Source organism: Mauremys mutica, chromosome 4 (genome assembly GCF_020497125.1).
Source record: "Mauremys mutica isolate MM-2020 ecotype Southern chromosome 4, ASM2049712v1, whole genome shotgun sequence".
Lineage (NCBI taxonomy): Eukaryota > Metazoa > Chordata > Testudines > Geoemydidae > Mauremys > Mauremys mutica.
In genome coordinates this window covers 119,455,578-119,476,241 of record NC_059075.1, presented here as the reverse complement: position 1 = coordinate 119,476,241, position 20,664 = coordinate 119,455,578, and the positions used below count along the sequence as shown (strand labels likewise).

At 49.0% G+C, this 20,664-nt stretch overlaps 1 protein-coding gene across 10 annotated transcripts in view; it reads right to left on the bottom strand.

The window, feature by feature from the left end:
• The window catches only part of LOC123369005 (acyl-CoA (8-3)-desaturase-like), a 32,561-nt gene extending 12,158 nt beyond the window's left edge, over window positions 1-20,403 (bottom strand). For 2 of the 10 annotated variants that reach the window (XM_045014376.1, XM_045014380.1), the window contains exons 1-6: window positions 20,092-20,396; window positions 18,672-18,782; window positions 17,306-17,503; window positions 15,116-15,217; window positions 14,763-14,891; window positions 13,710-13,770 (exon numbers count right to left, since the gene is read on the bottom strand). In XM_045014376.1, coding sequence (XP_044870311.1) covers window positions 13,710-13,770; window positions 14,763-14,891; window positions 15,116-15,217; window positions 17,306-17,503; window positions 18,672-18,782; window positions 20,092-20,328 — 838 coding nt within the window. In that variant the 5' untranslated portion in view covers window positions 20,329-20,396. Of the gene's footprint in view, window positions 1-13,709; window positions 13,771-14,762; window positions 14,892-15,115; window positions 15,218-17,305; window positions 17,504-18,671; window positions 18,783-20,091 lie in introns of all 10 variants that reach the window. The other 8 variants (XM_045014377.1, XM_045014381.1, XM_045014378.1 and 5 more) reach the window with 8 other exon arrangements.
• Window positions 20,404-20,664: the final 261 nt, after the last annotated feature.

The window sequence follows — 20,664 nt, the reverse complement described above, 5'->3', positions numbered from 1 at the left end:
ACACCATGGATTTTTGTTCATTGATACCTTTAGCTTCCTTTATCGAATATCTATTTAACAACTGCTAAAATATAGTCATCACTCTCGACATCACCCTTTTTCCATTTATAATATATTCTTATTTTTTTTATTGCTGCATTTACTTTCTTAACCAGGATTATTTTTTTTTAAATTGAAGAAGCTTTCTTCCATGAATGTGCAATTGTGGGTTTCTTGTGCATATAGTAACATTTTCTAAAACAACTGCAAATGATTATTTACACTGTTTTGTTTAAATTTCCTCCCAATAAATTTTGTTTTCAGTTTCATAAAATTGGCCAAGTCCATCTATTACTGGGACTATAATCTGTTTGTACAGAATGAATGTAATGTAGGTCATGCAACTCAGGCAACTACTAATTCTTCTTCAAGTATATGTCACTATGGCTACCACTGTAGGTCCACATGTGCCTTGTGATATTGAACTTCAAATATGTTCTGAGTAGCGGTGTCTGTTGGAGTCACACATGCTTCCTTGTGTTACCATGCGACAGCATAAAGGGCAGAGCAATCATGACCTTCTCTCAGTTCCCTCTTACTGCCCATTGCAGCAAGACAGAACTTGGACAGTGTCCAATCTGCTATTTGTTAGTAGACTAATATTACAGTGTTTACTGAATTCTGTGAAATTCTGCCTTCATTTAACCCTTTTTTCTAATTGGATTTTTAAAAAAACAACCAACCCAAAACATCCAAATCAAGAACCCCTTGTACACCTTCCTACATGGCAGGGTGAGGCTTAATCACTGTTCATTGTACAACGTTTTTATGCCTTTGATTGATAGGCATGACAGATCTCTATTCTACGCCAGGGAAGGGCACATCCCAAAAAATGCTCAATCTGCCTCTCCTCACCCTAGACCTATGTGACACTCAAATTACATTTCCTTGGCCAATCTATGAAAGTCACATGTGATCCTGAAGAGGTAGGAACCACTAAGATGGAGTTGAGATGACTAATTCATGGCAAGTTTCCCTGTCAGCAGGCATCATACCCTGAGTTTGAGCAAGGAGAAGGGAACATATAAAAGGCCTAAAAATCCATGACACTGGCACTGGGATCCTTGATAGCAACTGCATTGGTACCGGTGTCCTTAACAATGGCAAGTACTGACACCAGGGCAAGCAGATCTGATGCTGTGCCTTCTGCTTTGCAGGGTGCCATGAAGCAGACCCGCATCAATCATATGCACAGATCTTGGTGCCCATGGGATTATCTTGCAGGGAGGATTCAAAGTGCAGCTCCAGAGACAAACCATCCAAGAGCACATTGACATCAAGTACTGCAATGAAGAGCTGATTGTGATGAAAGCCCAGAAGATACATCTGGTACCAACTCCAGTGCTGAGACCCAGACTGATACTGACCCTGGCACTCATAAACAAGCACATTTTGTTACCTAGATACATACTGAGAGAGAAGAACAGCCATTTCTTCTCACTTCACATCAAAACTGGGATGACCATGCCCGCCCCCCACCCCATACTGGGACCACATCCAATGGCACCACCATTCCAGATGCACGTTTTATCACCGTCTCCTAGCTGCTCCTTCTGTTCTATACTGAGTGGAGAGCTTTGTCCCCTCAGGCTAGCAAGGCATGCCAGAGGGAGTTCCAGAGATGCCCTGTACAGTGTGCTGCTACACAAATGGCAATGGGCTAGGCCAGCACAGCCTGGCCAGTATCCCTACAAGACACCTCCTTGCATAGGCGCCGGGTTATATGGGCGGGAGGAGCCCCAGCCCCAGCAATATTCAGGGCTGGGGGCTGTGCTCCACCAATATCTGGAGCTGGATTTCTCCCCTGGCCCTGCCTGGAGCAGGCACTGGCCCCTGGCTGCCACTACCATCATCGGGGGCGGCTCTACAAATTTGGCCGCCCCAAGCAGTCATACCCGGGAGGCGCCCCCGAGCCGCGGGAGCAGCGGACCTCCCGCGGGCATGACTGCGGAGGGTCCGCTGGTCGCGCGGCTCGGCTGGACCTCCCGCAGCTGCGGACGGTTCGCAGGTCCGGCGGCTCTGCTTGAGCTGCCGCAGGCATGCCTGCGGGAGGTCCAGCCGAGCCGCGGGACCAGCGAACCGTCCGCAGTCATGCCTGCGGGAGGTCCGCTGCTCCCGGGGCTCCGGTGGACCTCCCGCAGCCATGACTGCGGCAGGTCCGCCGGCCCAGCCTGCCGCCCCCCCGGGAAAGGGCCGCCCCAGGCGGGTGCTTGCCCCGCTGGGCTCTGGAGCCGGCCCTGACCATCATCCCCAGCCCCGGAGCATCCCCGCCCACCCAGTAGCGTAGTGGGGTGGAAGGGGGGAAGCAGCCGCTCCCCTTTGAGCACATTTTACAAAATCAGCACCTCCAGGCAGCCAGCACTGGGCTCCGGACTTGGAGTCCGGACCGGGTTTTGCGTGTGGCCGCCAGCTGGCTCTGGGCTCTGCAGGCAGCGTGGGCTGGTTGCCGGGCTCCCCCCCCCCCCGGGAGAGGAGGAGGGGCTCGCAGCTGCTCGCTCCCGGAGCCAGGGTGGGCTCTGCCGGGAGGGGGAGGGGTGGCAGCGCAGCCCCCCTCCAGTGCGGCGGGGGACTGAGGAGCAGCAGCCCCGTTGGTCCCGGCAGCCCGGTGCAGAGCAAGGCTGCCACGCGGTAGGGAAGTGGGCTCTGAAGCCCAGCTGGTGCTGGTGGAGAGGGAAGGGGGGGGGGTGTTTTTTTCTCCTGGTCTCTCTTCAGCAGAGGGGCTGAGGGATCAGCAGGGCCAGGAGGCAAAGGAGCGACTTTGGGTTATTGCCCCCCCACTCCCCCCCCATGCTGCGCCCAGGGCTGTGAAAGGTGCTTAGTGCAGCTTGTGAAGGGGGTGGGGGTAAAGGTGCTTTAAGGTGCCAGTTGTGTCTCCTCAGTCTCACTGCTGACTAGCTGCAGCCTCAGTGCTCAGAACTCAGCAGTGATCTCAGGGGCTGCACAGGGCTCTGTAGGAGTTTTCAATTACCTGCTAAATGCTCCCACAACGCCACCTTTTCACTCAGCTACACCCTGACTAGTGGGGACTGGGGGCGGGGGAGGGGGGCGTGTAGCAGATGCCAATTTGAGGTGAATAGTCTCTTGGCCAGATTCTACTGCGTTTATGGTGCTTTGTGCCATGGGCTGGAGCAAAGTGGCTGGTGGATAACCAGGAATCTGGTTAATAATTGTTCTCTAAATTCAGCTTCCTTCTTTCTCTCTCTGTGAATTATCACTAATTCAAAATAGTAGTGTGCAAGCTGACTGGATAATGGTAATAGCATAATCTCTTGTTATAGCACTACCTGATTAGTAATTGGATATGTTGGCTGGCACCTTTTTTTACGTGTTCGCTCCCCCTGATGTTAGAACCTGGCTACACCACTGGGGAGGGGAGCTTCCTAGACCTGTGCAGCTGGGGCTTAGGTGAATTTTGTGACACCCTGCCCACCCCCCACCCTGCAGTCCCCACTCCTGCACCATGCTGGGCAAGGGGCAGCCCCATCCCCAGTGAGGCTATGGTGAGGGGTGGCAGCAGGGGAGGCCATACGTGATGGCAACCTCCCCCCTCGGTTCCCACCATAGGGGAGCCGAGTGGGCTTTCTGGACCTGAGAGGGACCTAGGAGCATGTGCAGTGAACTGCGGGGAGAGGAGGGGTCCCTCCCCTGGAGCTTGCTGCTGCCAGGGAGGGTGGAGGGGAGTCCTCTTTGGCCCTAGCCAGGGCCGGCTCCAGAGCCCAGCGGGGCAAGCACCCGCCTGGGGCGGCCCTTTCCCGGGGGGGCGGCAGGCTGGACCGGCGGACCTGCCGCAGTCATGCCTGCGGGAGGCCCACCGGAGCCCCGGGAGCAGCGGACCTGCCGCAGGCATGACTGCGGAGGGGACGCTCGTCCCGCGGCTCCAGTGGACCTCTCGCAGGCATGACTGCGGACGGTTCGCTGGTCCCACGGCTCGGCTGGACCTCCCGCAGGCATGCCTGCGGCAGCTCAACCGCAGCCGCCGGACCAGCGAACCGCCCGCAGCTGCGGGAGGTCCAGCCGAGCCGCGCGACCAGCGGACCCTCCGCAGTCATGCCCGCGGGAGGTCCGCTGCTCCCGCGGCTCGGGGGCGCCTCCCGGAAATGATTGCTTGGGGCGGCCAAATTTGTAGAGCCGCCCCTGGCCCTAGCCCTGGGGCAGCCTGTCTGCACCCCAAGTTCCTTATCCCCAGCCCCACCCCAGAGTCCTCACCTGACGGGAAAAACACGCAACTTAAATTTGGTGGTCAGTTTAGAGTATCATAGAATATCAGGGTTGGAAGGGGCCTCAGGAGGTATCTAGTCCAACCCCCTGCTCAAAGCAGGACCAATCCCCCACTAAATCATCCCAGCCAGGGCTTTGTCAAGCCGGGCCTTAAAAACCTCTAAGGAAGGAGATTCCACCCCCTCCCTAGGTAACCCATTCCAGTGCTTCACCACCCTCCTAGTGAAATAGTGTTTCCTAATATCCAACCTAAACCTCCCGCACTGCAACTTGAGACCATTACTCCTTGTTTTGTCCTCTGCTACCACTGAGAACAGTCTAGATCCATCCTCTTTGTAACCCCCTATCAGGTAGTTGAAAGCAGCTATCAAATCCTCCCTCACTCTTCTCTTCTGCAGACTAAACCATCCCAGTTCCCTCAGCCTCTCCTCAGAAGTCATGTGCTCCAGCCCCCTAATCATTTTTGTTGCCCTCCGCTGGATTTTCCAATTTTTCCACATCCTTCTTGTAATGTGGGGCCCAAAACTGCACGTAGTACTCTAGATGAGGCCTCACCAATATTGAATAGAGGAGAATGATCATGTCCCTCGATCTGCTGGCAATGCCCCTACTTATACAGCCCAAAATGCTGTTAGCCTTCTTGACAAAGGCCAGAGGAGGGAGTGTTAGTGCCTGTGTGGACTTCTAAGAAGTGCATGGTGTGGAAGGGGATGCTGGGATGCTCTGGAACCACTCCTTCAAAGCCAGTCAGGACTCTGGAGGAGCCTCCTCTCTGAGCAGACTGTCTCCAGGGCAAGAAGCTTACACCTTCCTGGGTCTGACCTCAGAGCATTCAGCATGCCCTTCCACACCATGCACTTTCCGCAGTGAGTCCGCCCAGGCGGGGTCCTGGGGCAGCCAGAGGTCCCTGCACCCCAACTCCGCAGTCAGATGTGACTCTCAGCCAGCCAGTAAAACAGAAGGTTTATTAGATGACGGGAACACAGTTTAAACAGAGTTTGTTGGTACAGAAAACAGAACCCCTCTGTCAGGTCCATCTTGGGGGGTGGGGAGCCCAGACCCAGGTTCTGGGCCTCTCCCCATTTCTCCAGCCAGCTCCAAACTGACACTCCCTCCTCTGGCCTCTGTGTCTCTTCCGGACAAGGAGGCCACCTGATCTCTTTGTCCCCAACACCTTCAGTTGGCACCTTGCAGGGGAAACTGAGGCACCCACACAGTATTCAGAGAAAATATTAAGAACATTCCCACTTCATCACAACAGGTGCAACAAAATATAATACTGTATATTGAAGTAGGCAAGTGCTGCTTCTGACTTTCCACTTTTAATTGACCCTTGTAATCTTGTGGCGCTGACGCCTTGTAGCTTCATTTTATATCGGCTTACAGGGCGGGAGCGGGGGGAGGGGGAGGCACCATTTTGGGCCCCACCAAAAATTATACAAACTTGCCGCCTATGCCTCCTTGGCCTCCTGGGCTTTACTGGGGTCCACCCTCCCATACATCTAGGAGCAGATCCCCACCACATGCCTTAAGGAAGATGGGGAGGTCTCCATCACTTGTAGCTTCTGTGGTTAGGGCCTCATGAGTAGGACCCCATGAGTAGGCAGAGAAGATTCTGGAGACAACAAAAAGTCTTCATCATCACCTGAGACAGCATTCACATCAGCCCCGACACCTGCTGTCAAGGCCTTCAAGGCCTTCCAGGACTTGCTTACACGAATAGTGTAAGATACTGGGAGATACTTTCCCCCGGAAGCGGGGAAAACATGGATGTGACATGCCCGGAGGCATAAGTCATGAAGAGGATGCTGTGGGGCTTGGAGTGAGTTGGGTCTGGAGGCAGAGACAACATCTCTGTTCAACATCCTCAGCTCCTTGGCTGTATGAATTGCTTTCATAATAAACTGGGGCATACTGGAGCCAGCAAAAGCATTCTAGCACTCCAGCCTTGCTTCCCCCAATATTGAAGCAAGTGGAAAAGTATTTATCAAATGCTGCCCAAAGGATTTGAACACTTTTATACTCATCCAGCCCCAGGGTCTCTAGTTGTGTCTGTGGTCCAAGAAAAGACCATGTCCACCAAGGGTATGCTGAAAGATGAGGACACCAAGAAACTGGACCTTTTCAGTTATAAGCATATTCATCTTCCTTCCTCCAACTTTGTATCACAAACTGCAAGGCCTTTTTGATAATTGCACTTTTTCGACATAAAAGGGCATTATAGTTCCCATCCAAACTCCCACAGGAATGTGGGGAAGAGCTGAGGAAGATCATCAGAGAAGGTGAGATGGTAGCAAAAATAGTACTGCAGGTGGCTATGCAATGTCAGATGCAGCCAGCACGTCCATGGCCACTGGTATTACAATACTATGTGCCTCTTGGTTTCAGGAATCTGGTATTCTATAGGCAGAAGAGGTAACTTTTGAGGAGATGAAGCTTTTTAGCAACAAGATTGGTGAAGTACTCTAGTCCCCCCAAGGATTCAAAGGCGATGCTGAGCATATGTGATGGGGTTCACTCACCAAAGTGGTGCTTCGTGCCAGCCATCTCGGGGATTAGCTCTCTCCGCCAGTGTGCCCTCTCCTGGTGGTGACTCTCCCGTCATCGTCTCTGCCTCCAGACCCAACACAGTCCAAGCCCCACAGCGTCCGCTTCATGACTCAGCCGTCCGGGCATGTCACCATCCATGTTTTCTCCGCTTCCAGGGGAAAGTATCTTCCAGTTCTGCAGTCCAGCCACTTCCCCAGTTGTGAGTGTGGGGGGAGGGAGGAAGGACCCAGGCCCGCCCACTACTCTGGATCCCGGACCAGGGACCCTGTAGATAGCAGCCTCCTGCCTCCTCTCTTTAACTTCTCCACCAGTACTCCTTAAGTTTCCCATGCCACTTCCCTGCAGCCCCAGCAACTTTTGCGCCATCTTCTCAGGGCCTCGAGCCTGTAAATCCCAGCAGCCAGCCAGGAGCTCTCTCTAGCTACCCTGGTCCCTGCTAGCAGCTGCTCTGTCCAAGGTATTGCCCTCTTGGAGTCCACTAGGAACCCAGTCCTCTCCCCTTGGGCTCTCCAGCAACTGACCCTCCTCTGCCCTGCAGCTTCCTTTTATGTGAGCCCTCTGGGCCCTGTTTGGTTGCTCCGTGCAGCCTTTCTCTGACTGGTTGCCCACTGTGCAGCCTCCCTAGGCTGCTTTTAATCCTTTCCTTGAGAATGCAGGGTGAATGCTCCAGCACAGTGCACCAGAGAGCTGCATTGCAGTATCATATCGTGTTTAACCTAGAGAAGAAGGCTGAGGGGGATGACATACCAGGGTACAATCCAGACTAATGAGTAACTGTGTCACCCCTGCCCTCTAACCTGGAATGCCTTTTACAATGCTTTGCTGGTGTAGCCTCCAGTCTGGACAGTTCATAAACAGCAAAGAATCCTGTGGCACCTTATAGACTAACAGACGTTTTGCAGCATGAGCTTTCGTGGGTGAATACCCACTTCTTCGGATGCAAGTGGTGGAAATTTCCTGGGGCAGGTATATATAAGCAAGCAAGAAGCAAGCTAGAGATAACGAGGTTAGATCAATCAGGGTGGATGAGGCCCTGTTCTAGCAGTTGAGGTGTGAAAACTCCCTAGCGCTCCCTAACGCTAACCTCGTTATCTCTAGCTTGCTTCTTGCTTGCTTATATATACCTGCCCCAGGAAATTTCCACCACTTGCATCCGAAGAAGTGGGTATTCACCCACGAAAGCTCATGCTGCAAAACGTCTGTTAGTCTATAAGGTGCCACAGGATTCTTTGCTGCTTCTACAGAACCAGACTAACACGGCTACCCCTCTGATACTTGACACCATGCAAGGCACTGCATTTAGCCGTATGGAGTGGAAATCCATCAACCTCATGAAGAAACTTGCACAAATACAGACAGATATCATCTTCCTTTCCAAATGCAAACGGATGGACATCATACCTAATGGACTAAAGGTAAAAAATCCACTACTATCTACATACTACACAGACCACAGTGAGAGATTATGCCATACTCTATCGAAGAAACTGAGGAACCACCTGATCAGCATCCTATACAGCAAACAGGAAAACATCAAAAAAGAGCTCTCCATCCTGGAGACTCTCATCAATAACCAAACTTCCATACAAACGGACTTCACTAAAATAAGACAGGAGATCTACATTACTCATTTCACCTCTCTACAAAGGAAAAAGGACTGTAAGCTGTCTAAACTCCTACCTGCCACATGGGGCCACAACCGTGGTACCCCTAACCCACCCAGCAATATCGTCAATCTATCCAACCACACACTCAGCCCAGAAGAACAGTCTGTCCTATCTCGGGGACTCTCTTTCTGCCCTGCCACTCCCACCAATATGATTCAGTTCTGCGGTGATCTGGAAGCCTACTTTCGCCGTCTCCGACTCAAAGAATTCTTTCAGGACAACACTGAACAGCGCACGGATACACAGTTACCCTCCCACCAACAGCACAAGAAGAAGAACTCCACATGGACTCCTCCCGAGGGTCGAAATGACAGTCTGGACCTATACATTGAATGCTTCCGCCGACGTGCACAGGCAGAAATTGTGGAAAAACAACATCGCTTGCCTCACAGCCTAAGTCGTGCAGAACGCAATGCCATCCACAGCCTCAGAAACCATCCTGACATTATAAGCAAAGAGGCTGATAAAGGAGGTGCTGTTGTCATCATGAACAGGTCTGACTACCAAAAGGAGGCCGCCAGACAACTCTCCAATACTAAATTTTACAGGCTACTTCCCTCAGATCCCACTGAGGAATACACTAAGAAACTGCACCATCTACTCAGGACACTCCCTACACTAACACCAGAACTAATCAACATACCCTTAGAGCCCCGACCAGGGTTATTCTATCTACTACCCAAGATCCACAAACCCGGAAATCCTGGACGCCCCATCATATCGGGCATTGGAACTCTCACTGAAGGACTGTCTGGATATGTAGACTCTCTACTCAGACCCTATGCTACCAGCACTCCCAGCTATCTCCGTGACACCACTGATTTCCTGAGGAAACTACAATGCATTGGTGACCTTCCAGAAAACACCATCCTGGCCACCATGGATGTAGAGGCTCTCTACACAAACATCCCACATACTGATGGAATACAAGCTGTCAGGAACAGTATCCCTGATAATGCCACAGCACACCTGGTTGCTGAGCTCTGTGGCTTTATCCTCACACACAACTATTTCAAATTTGCTGACAATATATATCTCCAGATCAGTGGCACCGCTATGGGCACCCGTATGGCCCCACAATATGCCAATATTTTTATGGCCGACCTGGAACAACGCTTCCTCAGCTCCCGTCCACTCACGCCCCTTCTCTACCTACGCTACATCAATGACATCTTCATCATCTGGACCCATGGGAAGGAGACTCTGGAAAAATTCCACCACGATTTCAACAGCTTCCACCCCTCCATCAACCTCATCCTGGACCAATCTACACGGGAGGTCCACTTCCTAGACACTACGGTGCAAATAAGTGATGGTCACATCAACACCACCCTATACCAAAAACCTACCGACCGCTATGCCTACCTTCATGCCTCCAGCTTCCATCCCGGACACACCACAAGATCCATTGTCTACAGCCAAGCACTGAGGTACAACCGTATCTGCTCTAACCCCGCAGACAGAGACCAACACCTAGAAAATCTCCACCAAGCATTCTCAAGACTACAGTACCCACACGAGGAAATAAGGAAACAGATCAACAGAGCCAGACGTGTACCCAGAAGCCTCCTACTGGAAGACAAACCCAAGAAAGAAACCAACAGGACTCCACTGGCCATCACATACAGTCCCCAGCTAAAACCCCTACAACGCATCATCAGGGATCTACAACCCATCCTGGACAATGATCCCACACTTTCACAGGCCTTGGGTGGCAGACCAGTTCTCGCCCACAGACAACCTGCCAACCTGAAGCATATTCTCACCAGCAACTGCACACCGCACCATAGTAACTCTAGCTCAGGAACCAATCCATGCAACAAACCTCGATGCCAACTCTGCCCACATATCTACACCAGCAACACCATCACAGGACCAAACCAGATCAGCCACAACATCACCGGTTCATTCACCTGCACTTCCATCAATGTAATATATGCCATCATATGCCAGCAATGCCCCTCTGCTATGTACATCAGCCAAACTGGACAGTCTCTAAGGAAAAGGATAAATGGACACAAATCAGACATTAGGAATGGCATTATACAAAAACCTGTAGGAGAACACTTCAACCTCCCTGGCCACACAATAGCAGATCTTAAGGTGGCCATCCTACAGCAAAAAAACTTTAGGACCAGACTTCAAAGAGAAACTGCTGAGCTCCAGTTCATCTGCAAATTTGACACCATCAGCTCAGGACTAAACAAAGACTGTGAATGGCTTGCCAATTACAGAACCAGTTTCTCCTCCCTTGGTTTTCACACCTCAACTGCTAGAACAGGGCCTCATCCACCCTGATTGATCTAACCTCGTTATCTCTAGCTTGCTTCTTGCTTGCTTATATATACCTGCCCCAGGAAATTTCCACCACTTGCATCCGAAGAAGTGGGTATTCACCCACGAAAGCTCATGCTGCAAAACGTCTGTTAGTCTATAAGGTGCCACAGGATTCTTTGCTGCTTCTACAGAACCAGACTAACACGGCTACCCCTCTGATACTAGTTCATAAACAGTCTCCAACATGCAAGTCACTCCAGCTATGTCACTGTGTGTGCAGCCAGCCAGCCAGCCACACCTTACCAGCCTTGATTATACTGTAGAGTTACCCAATTCACTACCAGTCTTAGATTTTCCCGCACCAATGTCTGTCCTCTACTGCTCAACCCTCTCCTGGACAATAGAAGTTTATATAAAGTCCATTATAGCTTAATAGAGATAATATGCACACATTTTGTTATGCCAGAGTTTCACAGACAATTCAATTTAAACAAACTGGGTTAGATAAAACAATAAAATCAGTTTATTAACTACAAGGAGAGATTTTAAGTGAGTACAAGTAATGAGGCATAAAAATCTGAAATGGTTACAAGAAAAATAAAGATGAAACGCAACTGGTGCCTAATGTAACAAATTATATTAAATTCAAAGCAAAGTTTTCTCACCACATGCTCTTGGCAGTCTTACTGACCAAACTTCTTTGATCAGGACCCCTTCTCCAGTTCAGTGACTGCTTTCTTCATCCCTCCTGGTGCAGTGAATTAATGGATAGAGAAAGAGAGTGAGAGAGGAGGGCTGGCTTGGGATTTTTTTCCCTCCTTTTTATTGTGTCAGTCCCCCTCTTTCGGAAAACATTTCCATCTGAGATCCAGGAGACAAAGAATCCATAGGAGAAGTTTTTAAGAACAGATTAGATCAACACTTGTTGGGGATTATCTAGTTATACTCAATTCTGCCTCAGCACAGGGGGATGGACTAGATGGCCTTTGAGGTCCCTTCCAGCTTTACATTTTCTGTGATTCTATAAACCCTTCAAATTCCAGCCTCAACAGAGACCAAGAATGCAGCCTCAGAAGCAGATTTGAAAGGAGTGTTAGGAACCACATTGAGACCATTTCAGAGCTAACTTCTGAAAGTTCCCCTGTCCCTTCCATTGTGAGTGGTCTGTGATAATAGCCAAGAAATGGGTTCTGGGTGTCATCACCCATGCCTGCACCAGCCACTTTCATTCTTTGCCTGCTACCCGGGAACCTTCCTCGTCACTCTTCAGGGTTCTTTCTCACAAGAGACTATTGTAAAAAGAAGTCACCTTGTTGCTGCATCTAGGAGTCATATAGAAGGTGCTGCAAGAGTGCAGGGGAAGAAGCTTCTCCAGTTATTTGTTGATTCAGAAAAAGAAAGGGGGTCTCTGTCCTGTCATAGACCCGAGGAGAATGAACAAATATATACATGGCCTCAGATTCAGGCTGATAACTGTTGCCTCCATCTCTTAAGGCTCAGGACTGGCTCTCAATTTACAGGATACATACTGGCATATTGTCACCCACCCAGAACACAGGAAGTACATGAGATTTATGGTTGGGCCAAATCACTACTAGTACAAAGCATTTTCAGAGTTATTCATCTACCATCTCATCCTAAAAAACAGTTTTTTTGGTGGCCATCACTTTGGCTAGAAGAGTGAGTGAGCACAGCCTCTCCTAGTGATACCCCCATGTGACAGTCATTCCCAAGGTAGCTTCCATATTTCACTGAAACCTACTAGTTAAGTTATCCGTATTCTTTCCAAAACTACATTCGGCAGAAAAGCAGAAGAAAATACATATTCTTGATGTACCTAAAGCTCTTCATTATTATCCTGATAGGTCCAAATCTTTTATAGTGTTTCCTTGTCCATTTGTGGCTATAGCCAGCTGCTCCAAGGACCAGGCTATTTCATCGCAAAGTCTAATATAAAATAGATAATGTGTCCCACTGTGTTACCGGGTGGCCTGTGTACCACTCACACTGACTACTAAAGCTCATGTCATCATACCTCAAACGACATCCTCAACCTGCTTCCAAAATGTGCTGACATCTGAAGTCTGCAAGTCCACAACATGGAGCAATCCACTCATGTTTGGCTAGTATTATGCACTGGACTTTGCTGCTAGATTAGATGCCAAATTTGTAAGAGCAGTGCTCCAATCACTATTTGACTGATGCACCTCATTCCCCTCATTTGGACAGTGGAATCCACACTGACACACACATGAGGAGAGAATGGTTATTTATCCTCCAGTATCTGTGCTTCTTTGAGATATTTTAGTCAATGTGGATCCCATGGGCTCACCCTCCATCCTCACTTTCAGAGTCCTCAGCAGACACTGGCTTCGAATTGCAAGGGATCTGAGGGCTGGTTGCAGCCTCTCCACTCTTCATGCCCCTTCATGGCAGCTTCAGGAGACACAGGGCACAATCATAGCACCGATGGACATTGCTATTCAGAAAAGATTGAGCTCACACATAAAAAGTGCATGTAGGTCCTTTTCTGCAGAACTGCTGCCCAGCCATTCGATCTCTAGTCTGTAGCAGTACATGGGATTCTTCTGTCCTAAGTGCAGGACTCTGCACTTGTCCTTGAACCTCATCAGATTTCTTTTGGCCCAATCATCTAATTTGTCTAGGTCCCTCTGTATGCTATCCCAACCCTCCAGCATATCTACCACTCCTCCCAGTTTAGTGTCATCTGCAAACTTGCTGAGGGCGCAGTCCATGCCATCCTCCAGATAGGAGGACAAGAAGATGAAGAGAAAGGAGGATCCTGTGTCCCACACTCAGTTTCTCATACACTGTGACCTGTCAGGCTGGACGGGGAAGCGGAGGCCTTTCTCTGTCCCTTCCCCACTGGGAGGAATTAATTCAGGCGTCTGTGGCAATTGCTGGGTGAGTGCCCTTTGGGGAAGTAGTGATACTCACTGACAAAGAAGTACTTGTGCTGGTGGTTGTAAGGCATGAACTTCTTCTTCTTCATCCCGAGCTGTGAAGGGAGAGAGGACCATGGCAGGTCAGCAGGGCTCAAGACACCCAGGCACACGCTTTCCAACCCTAACCCACCCTGAGAGTTACCCATTCAGCCACTTCCCAAGTTAAATGACCTTACAGGTAACGACAAGCTTCGCAAGTGCAATCAAAATACAGTAACCTTAGGTGTCTGTCAGAGGTAACTAGAAGACAACATGCACCTGCCTGGGATAGGGTTTCAAAGTGTGTAGGGTTTGTCTCTTGTTCATTCCTCAATATTCTCCTTTCATCCCTTAGCCTGCCTGCCAGAGGCACCAACCCATGCAGAAAGGGCAGGCAATGGACTTGTCCAGAACTAATTAATCAGAGGAGCAATCTCAGATGGAGAGAGGTAGGAGATGTGGTAGAAAGTACAAGGGTTGGTGCCCTTGGCAGGGAGAGCCCTCTTGTTATGGGAGTTACCATAAAATAAAGGACTTTACAGCCGTTCAGATCCCTGCTCTTGTTCCTTATTTGGACATGAAAAGCTGCTGCAGAATATACCTCCTGCAGTCTCCATGTTGCACTGTATTTTAAAAAGAATGGTTCAGCTGTTTTTGCTCCAACTTTCCCAACATACTCACCTTTCGGCAGAGACCACATCCGAGTAATTTCAATTTGGAGGATGAACTTTTGAGAAGTTGTTGTAAGCTCTTTAAATGGGGTGTTGGAATAGAAACATGAAGGCAACCTAAACTATTAGTGTAGGCATCACTAACTTTCCAGGTGTTTTCCCTTGCCTCCCCTCTGCTCTCTTTTCTGTCTGTTTCTGTTCTTTTTTTTGTCTGTCAGCATGCCTGACAGGAACAAAAGAGATTTTGAAGCACCCACCAGACCTTTCCTAGCATGCCTGAGATGCAGGTAGCACACATTCTCTGAAGCTTTACAGAATAGACACTTTGTTTCTACCCATTTATAGCATCTCAAGCTTGGATTCTTTCTGTAACCCAAGCTATCCCCCATGCTCACCTCCACGGAGAGCACCTTCCCTAAAGTAAACAAGATAGGGTGCATACTGAGATCAGGATCCTTGCAGATGCAGTTGGGTTTAGCATGGTGCTGGACGTGCGTGAGTTTCCACCAACTAGCAGACATGCCCTGTGGGAAAGGAGAACAAAAGATATAAACCATGTGGCTGCAAAAAGGAATAATCTCATCCATCATTTCTTCTCTCCTCTTTGAGTTACACCATGTTCCTCTCCTTGCTGTATATATAGAGCAGATCCTCAGTGAGACATTTTCTGAATTCAAGTGGATATCCCATATTAATCAGTCCTACTGATGCTCCAGTTAGAACTCCCAAAATCAGGATCAGTACTTACCATCAGTTGGCCTATCACAAACATATGAACCACTTGGTTCCATTTGCGCTTGCTGAATACTGAGAGGTGTCCCAAATCATGTTGCAGATACCCAGCTTGGGTCTGGAAGGGAAAAGGGATCACTGAGCAAACAAAAGCCAAGGTAGTGCTATGTCCATTTCCTACACATTCATCCTAGAGACTCTTCTCTCATTGTCCTGTCAGCATCCCCTCACCCCACAGACCCATCTGGGTGAAGGATCCTCTGTTTGATGTGTGATGCTGTATAAAAAGGTGACTGTCTACACTAATATTGTCACCACTGTTACACAATTGTGATAAACCTTGTACAAAGTATATCTTGTAAGGTATCATTGGAAAAATTGTAATCTGTGGACAGTGATCTCAATGAAATACGCATATCATGATTGGGTATGAAGTTATGAAATTTTACTGTATGCTTGTTACTAAACATGTTGATTAACATTGAGTTTAACCAGCCATGGTTGATGGGCCATTAAGGAGATTCAACTCTTCCTGTGGGCCCCTCCTGAGGATGCCTCAGAGAGCACATGGACAATGGATGCCCCATGACTCAGCAAAGCACTTAGAACATGTGATGCATAACTCCATGTTTGAGCCAGTACTTTCCCATGCACATGGACTGGGTATAAATGGGAGACGGTGATATCACCTCCTTGCCTCGTTCCTGCTCCACATCTCTGGACTGTGATTTTTAACAAGGGGGGCTTTGAACAATGGACTGAGGACCCCCATCTTTTGGGTGAACCAGAGAGACTTATTGCAAGCTAGCAGATTTGATATCACTGCTATTACTCTGGTCTACAAATTCTAAAATTAACTGTAATGTATATGATTCATTTTAACCTGTTAACTCTCTTCTTTTTTTATTAATTAACCTCTAGTTTTAGTTTACTGGAGGACTGGCATCAGTGTGGCTTTTTGGTGAGATCCTGAAGTATATATTATCTTAGGGTGAGTGGCTGGCTTGCTGGAGCTGGAAGATCCTAATGTGTGATGAATTTTGGTTATAACAACCTTTCATCGTAAAGTCTGGTTGGTACATGAGGGGCTTGGGGACCAGAAGGGGACTGTCTGTGACTCCACAATAACTAGTATAGTTCTTTGGAAGCACACATTTGTTACTGGCTTGGTGAAATCTTATGAGAGTATACCACCAGTCTGGGGTACATACCCTGTACTCTGGCAGTCTGACCTAAGATTAGCTCTTTTAGCTGCGTCCCATACCAAGCAGCATGACATTCTGATACTAGGGAAACATTTCCTATTCCTTCCACAGTCAGTCCTTGTTAAGTATGTATTAGAATCGGAGGGTTGGAAGGGACCTAAGTAGGTCATCTAGTCCAACTTCCTGCTGAAAGCAGGACCAATCCTCAACTATTTTTTTTGCCTCAGAGCCCTAAATGGCCCCCTCAAGGATTGAGCTCACAACACTGGGTTTAGCAGGCCAATGCTCAAACCACTGAGCTATCTCTCCCCTGAAGTTAGGCCAAAGGACACAAATTTATAGAGAAACTGTCCAGTAGCTAAAGTTAAATTCAGTCTGGTCACTGCATTTGCAGAATTAGTGAAGGACTCTGTCTATGCTTTGATACCAAAAGCCTGACTCTCTACTGCCTTGCACCTTGTGTAGCATTTACCCTAGTTGAAAGAGGGTATAAAATGTTACCAAATCTAATTTCTTCACTCACTCACACCAGTGGTAGTAGGGTTTTACATCCAAAACAACCAGGTGTAAATGACTGCTTAGGGAATTGGAGAATCAGGTCTCAAGCCAAGAAGAGGTCTATATTATAGCAGCACCAATGGAGCAAAATACTGTAGTGCTAGTAGTGTGCTTTGTGGCACTGGCACAAATATGAAACATAATAACTGGGAGTAGCCTTATTCCACTGCCAGTGAACCCTGCCCTTAAGCCCATTAAGTGGCAGAGAACAGTTAGGTTGTTTTCATGAACAGAGGAATGAAGAGGAGTCACCACACTAGCTGCTGTTCTTTTCAGGTAAGTGATCTAACAGCCTGGGGTGAACATACCAAGTTTATATATAAGGGTCATAGGAGAGCTACCAGTAGAAGGAGCAGCTGAGGAATATGAATATGGAACTGGTGCTTAGTGTCTGGAAGGAACAGGCTGGCCTATTGCTATATACTGTAGAGTGGGGACTTTACCAGGGAGGTTGTCAGCAGCACCACAGAGATGAGGAAAGGTAGAAGGGAGGTCCCAAAGTACCAGAGAGTGATCCAGCTGGCAGCCTCTAGCAGCAGAATTTGCAGGAAAATCAGGAAGAAGAAGAGGCCGTTGAGGTTCAGAAGTCCCATCCTCTCGATGGTGGCGCGTAGCTCACGGAAATCCTCTACCAGCAGTTTCTGGGGGGAGACTCAACTTTGTAACTGACTTGTGCTGTACGCAGAAATGTGATGCAGTTGTTTGCTCTTCTGTGTACGTGCCCTTTCAGAGCTTGATGAAAAAACATTGCACACTCTGTGCTCTGGATGTGCAGCACAGAAGTCTCGGGGTGGGGGGTGGGAGGGAGGAAGGGGGAGTTTCTCTGCTTTCTGTTGAAAAGCCTTTGGACTCTGCTCTGTTGGTCAATCTGGCTGGACACTATGGGACAAGATGTTCCTGACTCATTGTGCTGCTTCTTCATGGGATCTCTCCAACACTGGGAACTCACCAGCCAGAGGGAGAGGAGGGGTGTGTGTCTGGGGACAATGTCTCTGTACCTCTGGGATTAGCCTATGACTAATGAGCTGAGTTCCTTCCAGTCAAGAAGCCAATGGGCCCCTCTCCCACAGCAGGTTCCATGTAACTCTATGAAGCAGTAAGGGTCCTGGAAACCAATAAATAACCGGAAACCCAGATTTGCATGATTTTACCCTATCCCTTCCTGTAACAGGTCGATGCTCACATCTGCGGCGCCTCCTGCTGGCCGTCCTGGGAATTAGCTCGCCAGCCTCCAGATACCAAATACCCCCTGGCAGTACCCCCTGAATTTCTGGGTCACCCCACCCAGGGGAACCTCCACCCACTATCCCTACCTCACCTCAGTACCAGGCTACTGCCAGTCACCATCTAGCCCCCGTTCACTGGGGCCGACTGCAGTGTATAAGACGCTCATCACTGGCAAGGGGGGTTTGTACCTGCTGCCTTGGCCTACACCTGGGCTGCCCCTCTGCAACCCCAATACCTTCTTGGCCCTTAACAAGGCCTGCAGCCTGGGGGTTTTCCAGGCCAGAGCTCCCCAGCTCCTCTGGCCTTTCCTCATCCCTGCTCCACTTTAGGTACCCTGCTCCACTCCCAGCAGCCAGGCCCATCCCTCTCAACATCCGTAGAGAGACTCTAGTTTCTGGCCCATTGCCCTCTTAGCTGGGCCCTGATTGGGACATGGCCACAGCTGAGGCTGCTTCCCCAATCAGCCTTGCCACAGCCCTCCCCAGGGCTGCTTTTTAACCCCTCCAGGCAGAAGCGGGGTAACTACCCAACTTCATTTCCCAATTGGGATTCCAACCTGCAGCCATCCCTCAGGGCACTTACATTTTTGCTCGGCTCCATGCTGATTTGATCTTGTGCCAGCTCCCCAATCAGCAATGAGCTCATGTACTTTCTCACCAGTGCCTTGTTGGCATGGAATGCTGTAAAGGCATCCTGCAGATGCACAAGGAAATAGCGTGAGAAAACCACATACCTCAGAGGTGTGCAAGCCAGATACCATGTTAATTCCTTACTGAGGGAGATCACCAAGGTTGCTCAGTGGCTCTGGCAGGTGCCTTCCTCCTCTTTCTCTGCCTAAGTTCATGCTGACTTTTCTTTTCTTCTTTTATTTTGGCTTTTCTTTGCACATTCCAACATGAAGAGCAGGTCAAAAATTTGCTCAGTGAAAGGGAATGCAGGACAAATACAGAAAATAAACCATTCCTGCACAGTTCCAGTTGAAAAGGGATCATGGACCTGTTCTCTTTAACCCCCTTGAAAGCCATGAGTCTGACCGGGTATTGGTGGGATGGGGTAAAATACCATACATCATATGTTCCTGCAGGGACTGCTTTTAAATTGTTAGCATTTTTCAAGTGATACACTCAGTGGTACACCTGAAATACTACAGATGATATCTTTGTTTAGAGGAGATAATACTGTGGTATTTATGGGCAAATGTTCCCTTTTTATTGGAGACCACTGGTCTTGATTTCAGCATTGTGAGTAATGGATTGGTGGAAGGCAGTAGAATATGGGTATTAAAATACTGACACATATTTTGAGAAATTAAGAAACCTGGAAGTCCGTCTAGTTCCCAATGAATCATTGGACACACTCCTACCTTTCAAACCACCTTTGCATTGTCCTAATCTTGGTGCTCTGGAGGCTGGTGCAGCCCATGGTTCAAGTAAATATAGCAGTGTATGGCTGCTGTCTAGGATGACCCTAGTACGCTGACCCTGCTTCGTCCACCTCCAGCCACATGCCTATACTAGGAGCGATAGAGAAGGGCAGTGTAGTGCTGCATGGCATCTTGGTCAATGATCTTCTCTCAATTAATAAAGTTCACATGTACATGCTGGTGTTTTGGGGGACAAATGAGCATGGCTTCTGTAAACTTCAGGTGTGTCTCTCCAATCTACTGGGAAACTTGCAGCTTGTCAGCGAAATAGTTGATAAATGAGATCCAGTTTATATAACTGATCTGCATTTTCAAAAAGCCTTTGACTAAATCCTTCACAAGTGGGCAGAAAGGAAACTAACTTGTTATGGAGAGAGAGGTAAAGTCTAGTCATGGATTTAGGAACTGGCTAAAATACAGAGAACAAAGACTAAGGATAAGGATAATTTTTAACATGGGACAAGGTTAACAGCAGGGACCCAGGTGCTCTTACTTCTTCCCTCCACCGCCGGTTCTCATTAGGGCAGCCTGCCCTGCAGAGTGGCTGATAATCTGGTTCCCCCCACCCCTAGATCTCACCGTGGCATCCTGTCCTGCATAGTGACTGATGATCTGGGCACCCCCCGGGTGCCGCTGGTAGAACTGTCCGATGTCATAGATCTTCCTGTCAATCACCAGCCACTGCTCCTGCTGCGGGTGCCCCTGTCCTGTGCAGAGTCCAATGTCCTCCCAGGTGAAGAGCTGCATGGAGGAGCCTGCACCAGACTGTGGGTCCTTTTTTGCCTCCTTGCCTTCACGTGCTGGCTGCAGTGCCATCACTACACTTCTCACTTAGTCCCACTGATCCTCTGCCTGCCACTGTCGCCTGCCTGATCAGACACTGTGCAGGCTCTGCCTTTTTATGCTATCTGCATAGGAAGTAATGATGCAGCCTGCCAAGCACTGTGCCCTTCTGCTTGCCAAATGGCTACAAGGCTACAAGGCTCCTCCCACAGCCTTACTCCTTTCAATAAATCTTTCTCCCTTTGTTCAGCTCCCTGCCACAGAGAGTAATTTAACTTCCATGATCCCCCAAGAGCACTCTGCTCCAACTGGGATGACACAGTGGGACAGATCCAGATTCTAGTTATCAAGCCCTGGGAACAGAGTATT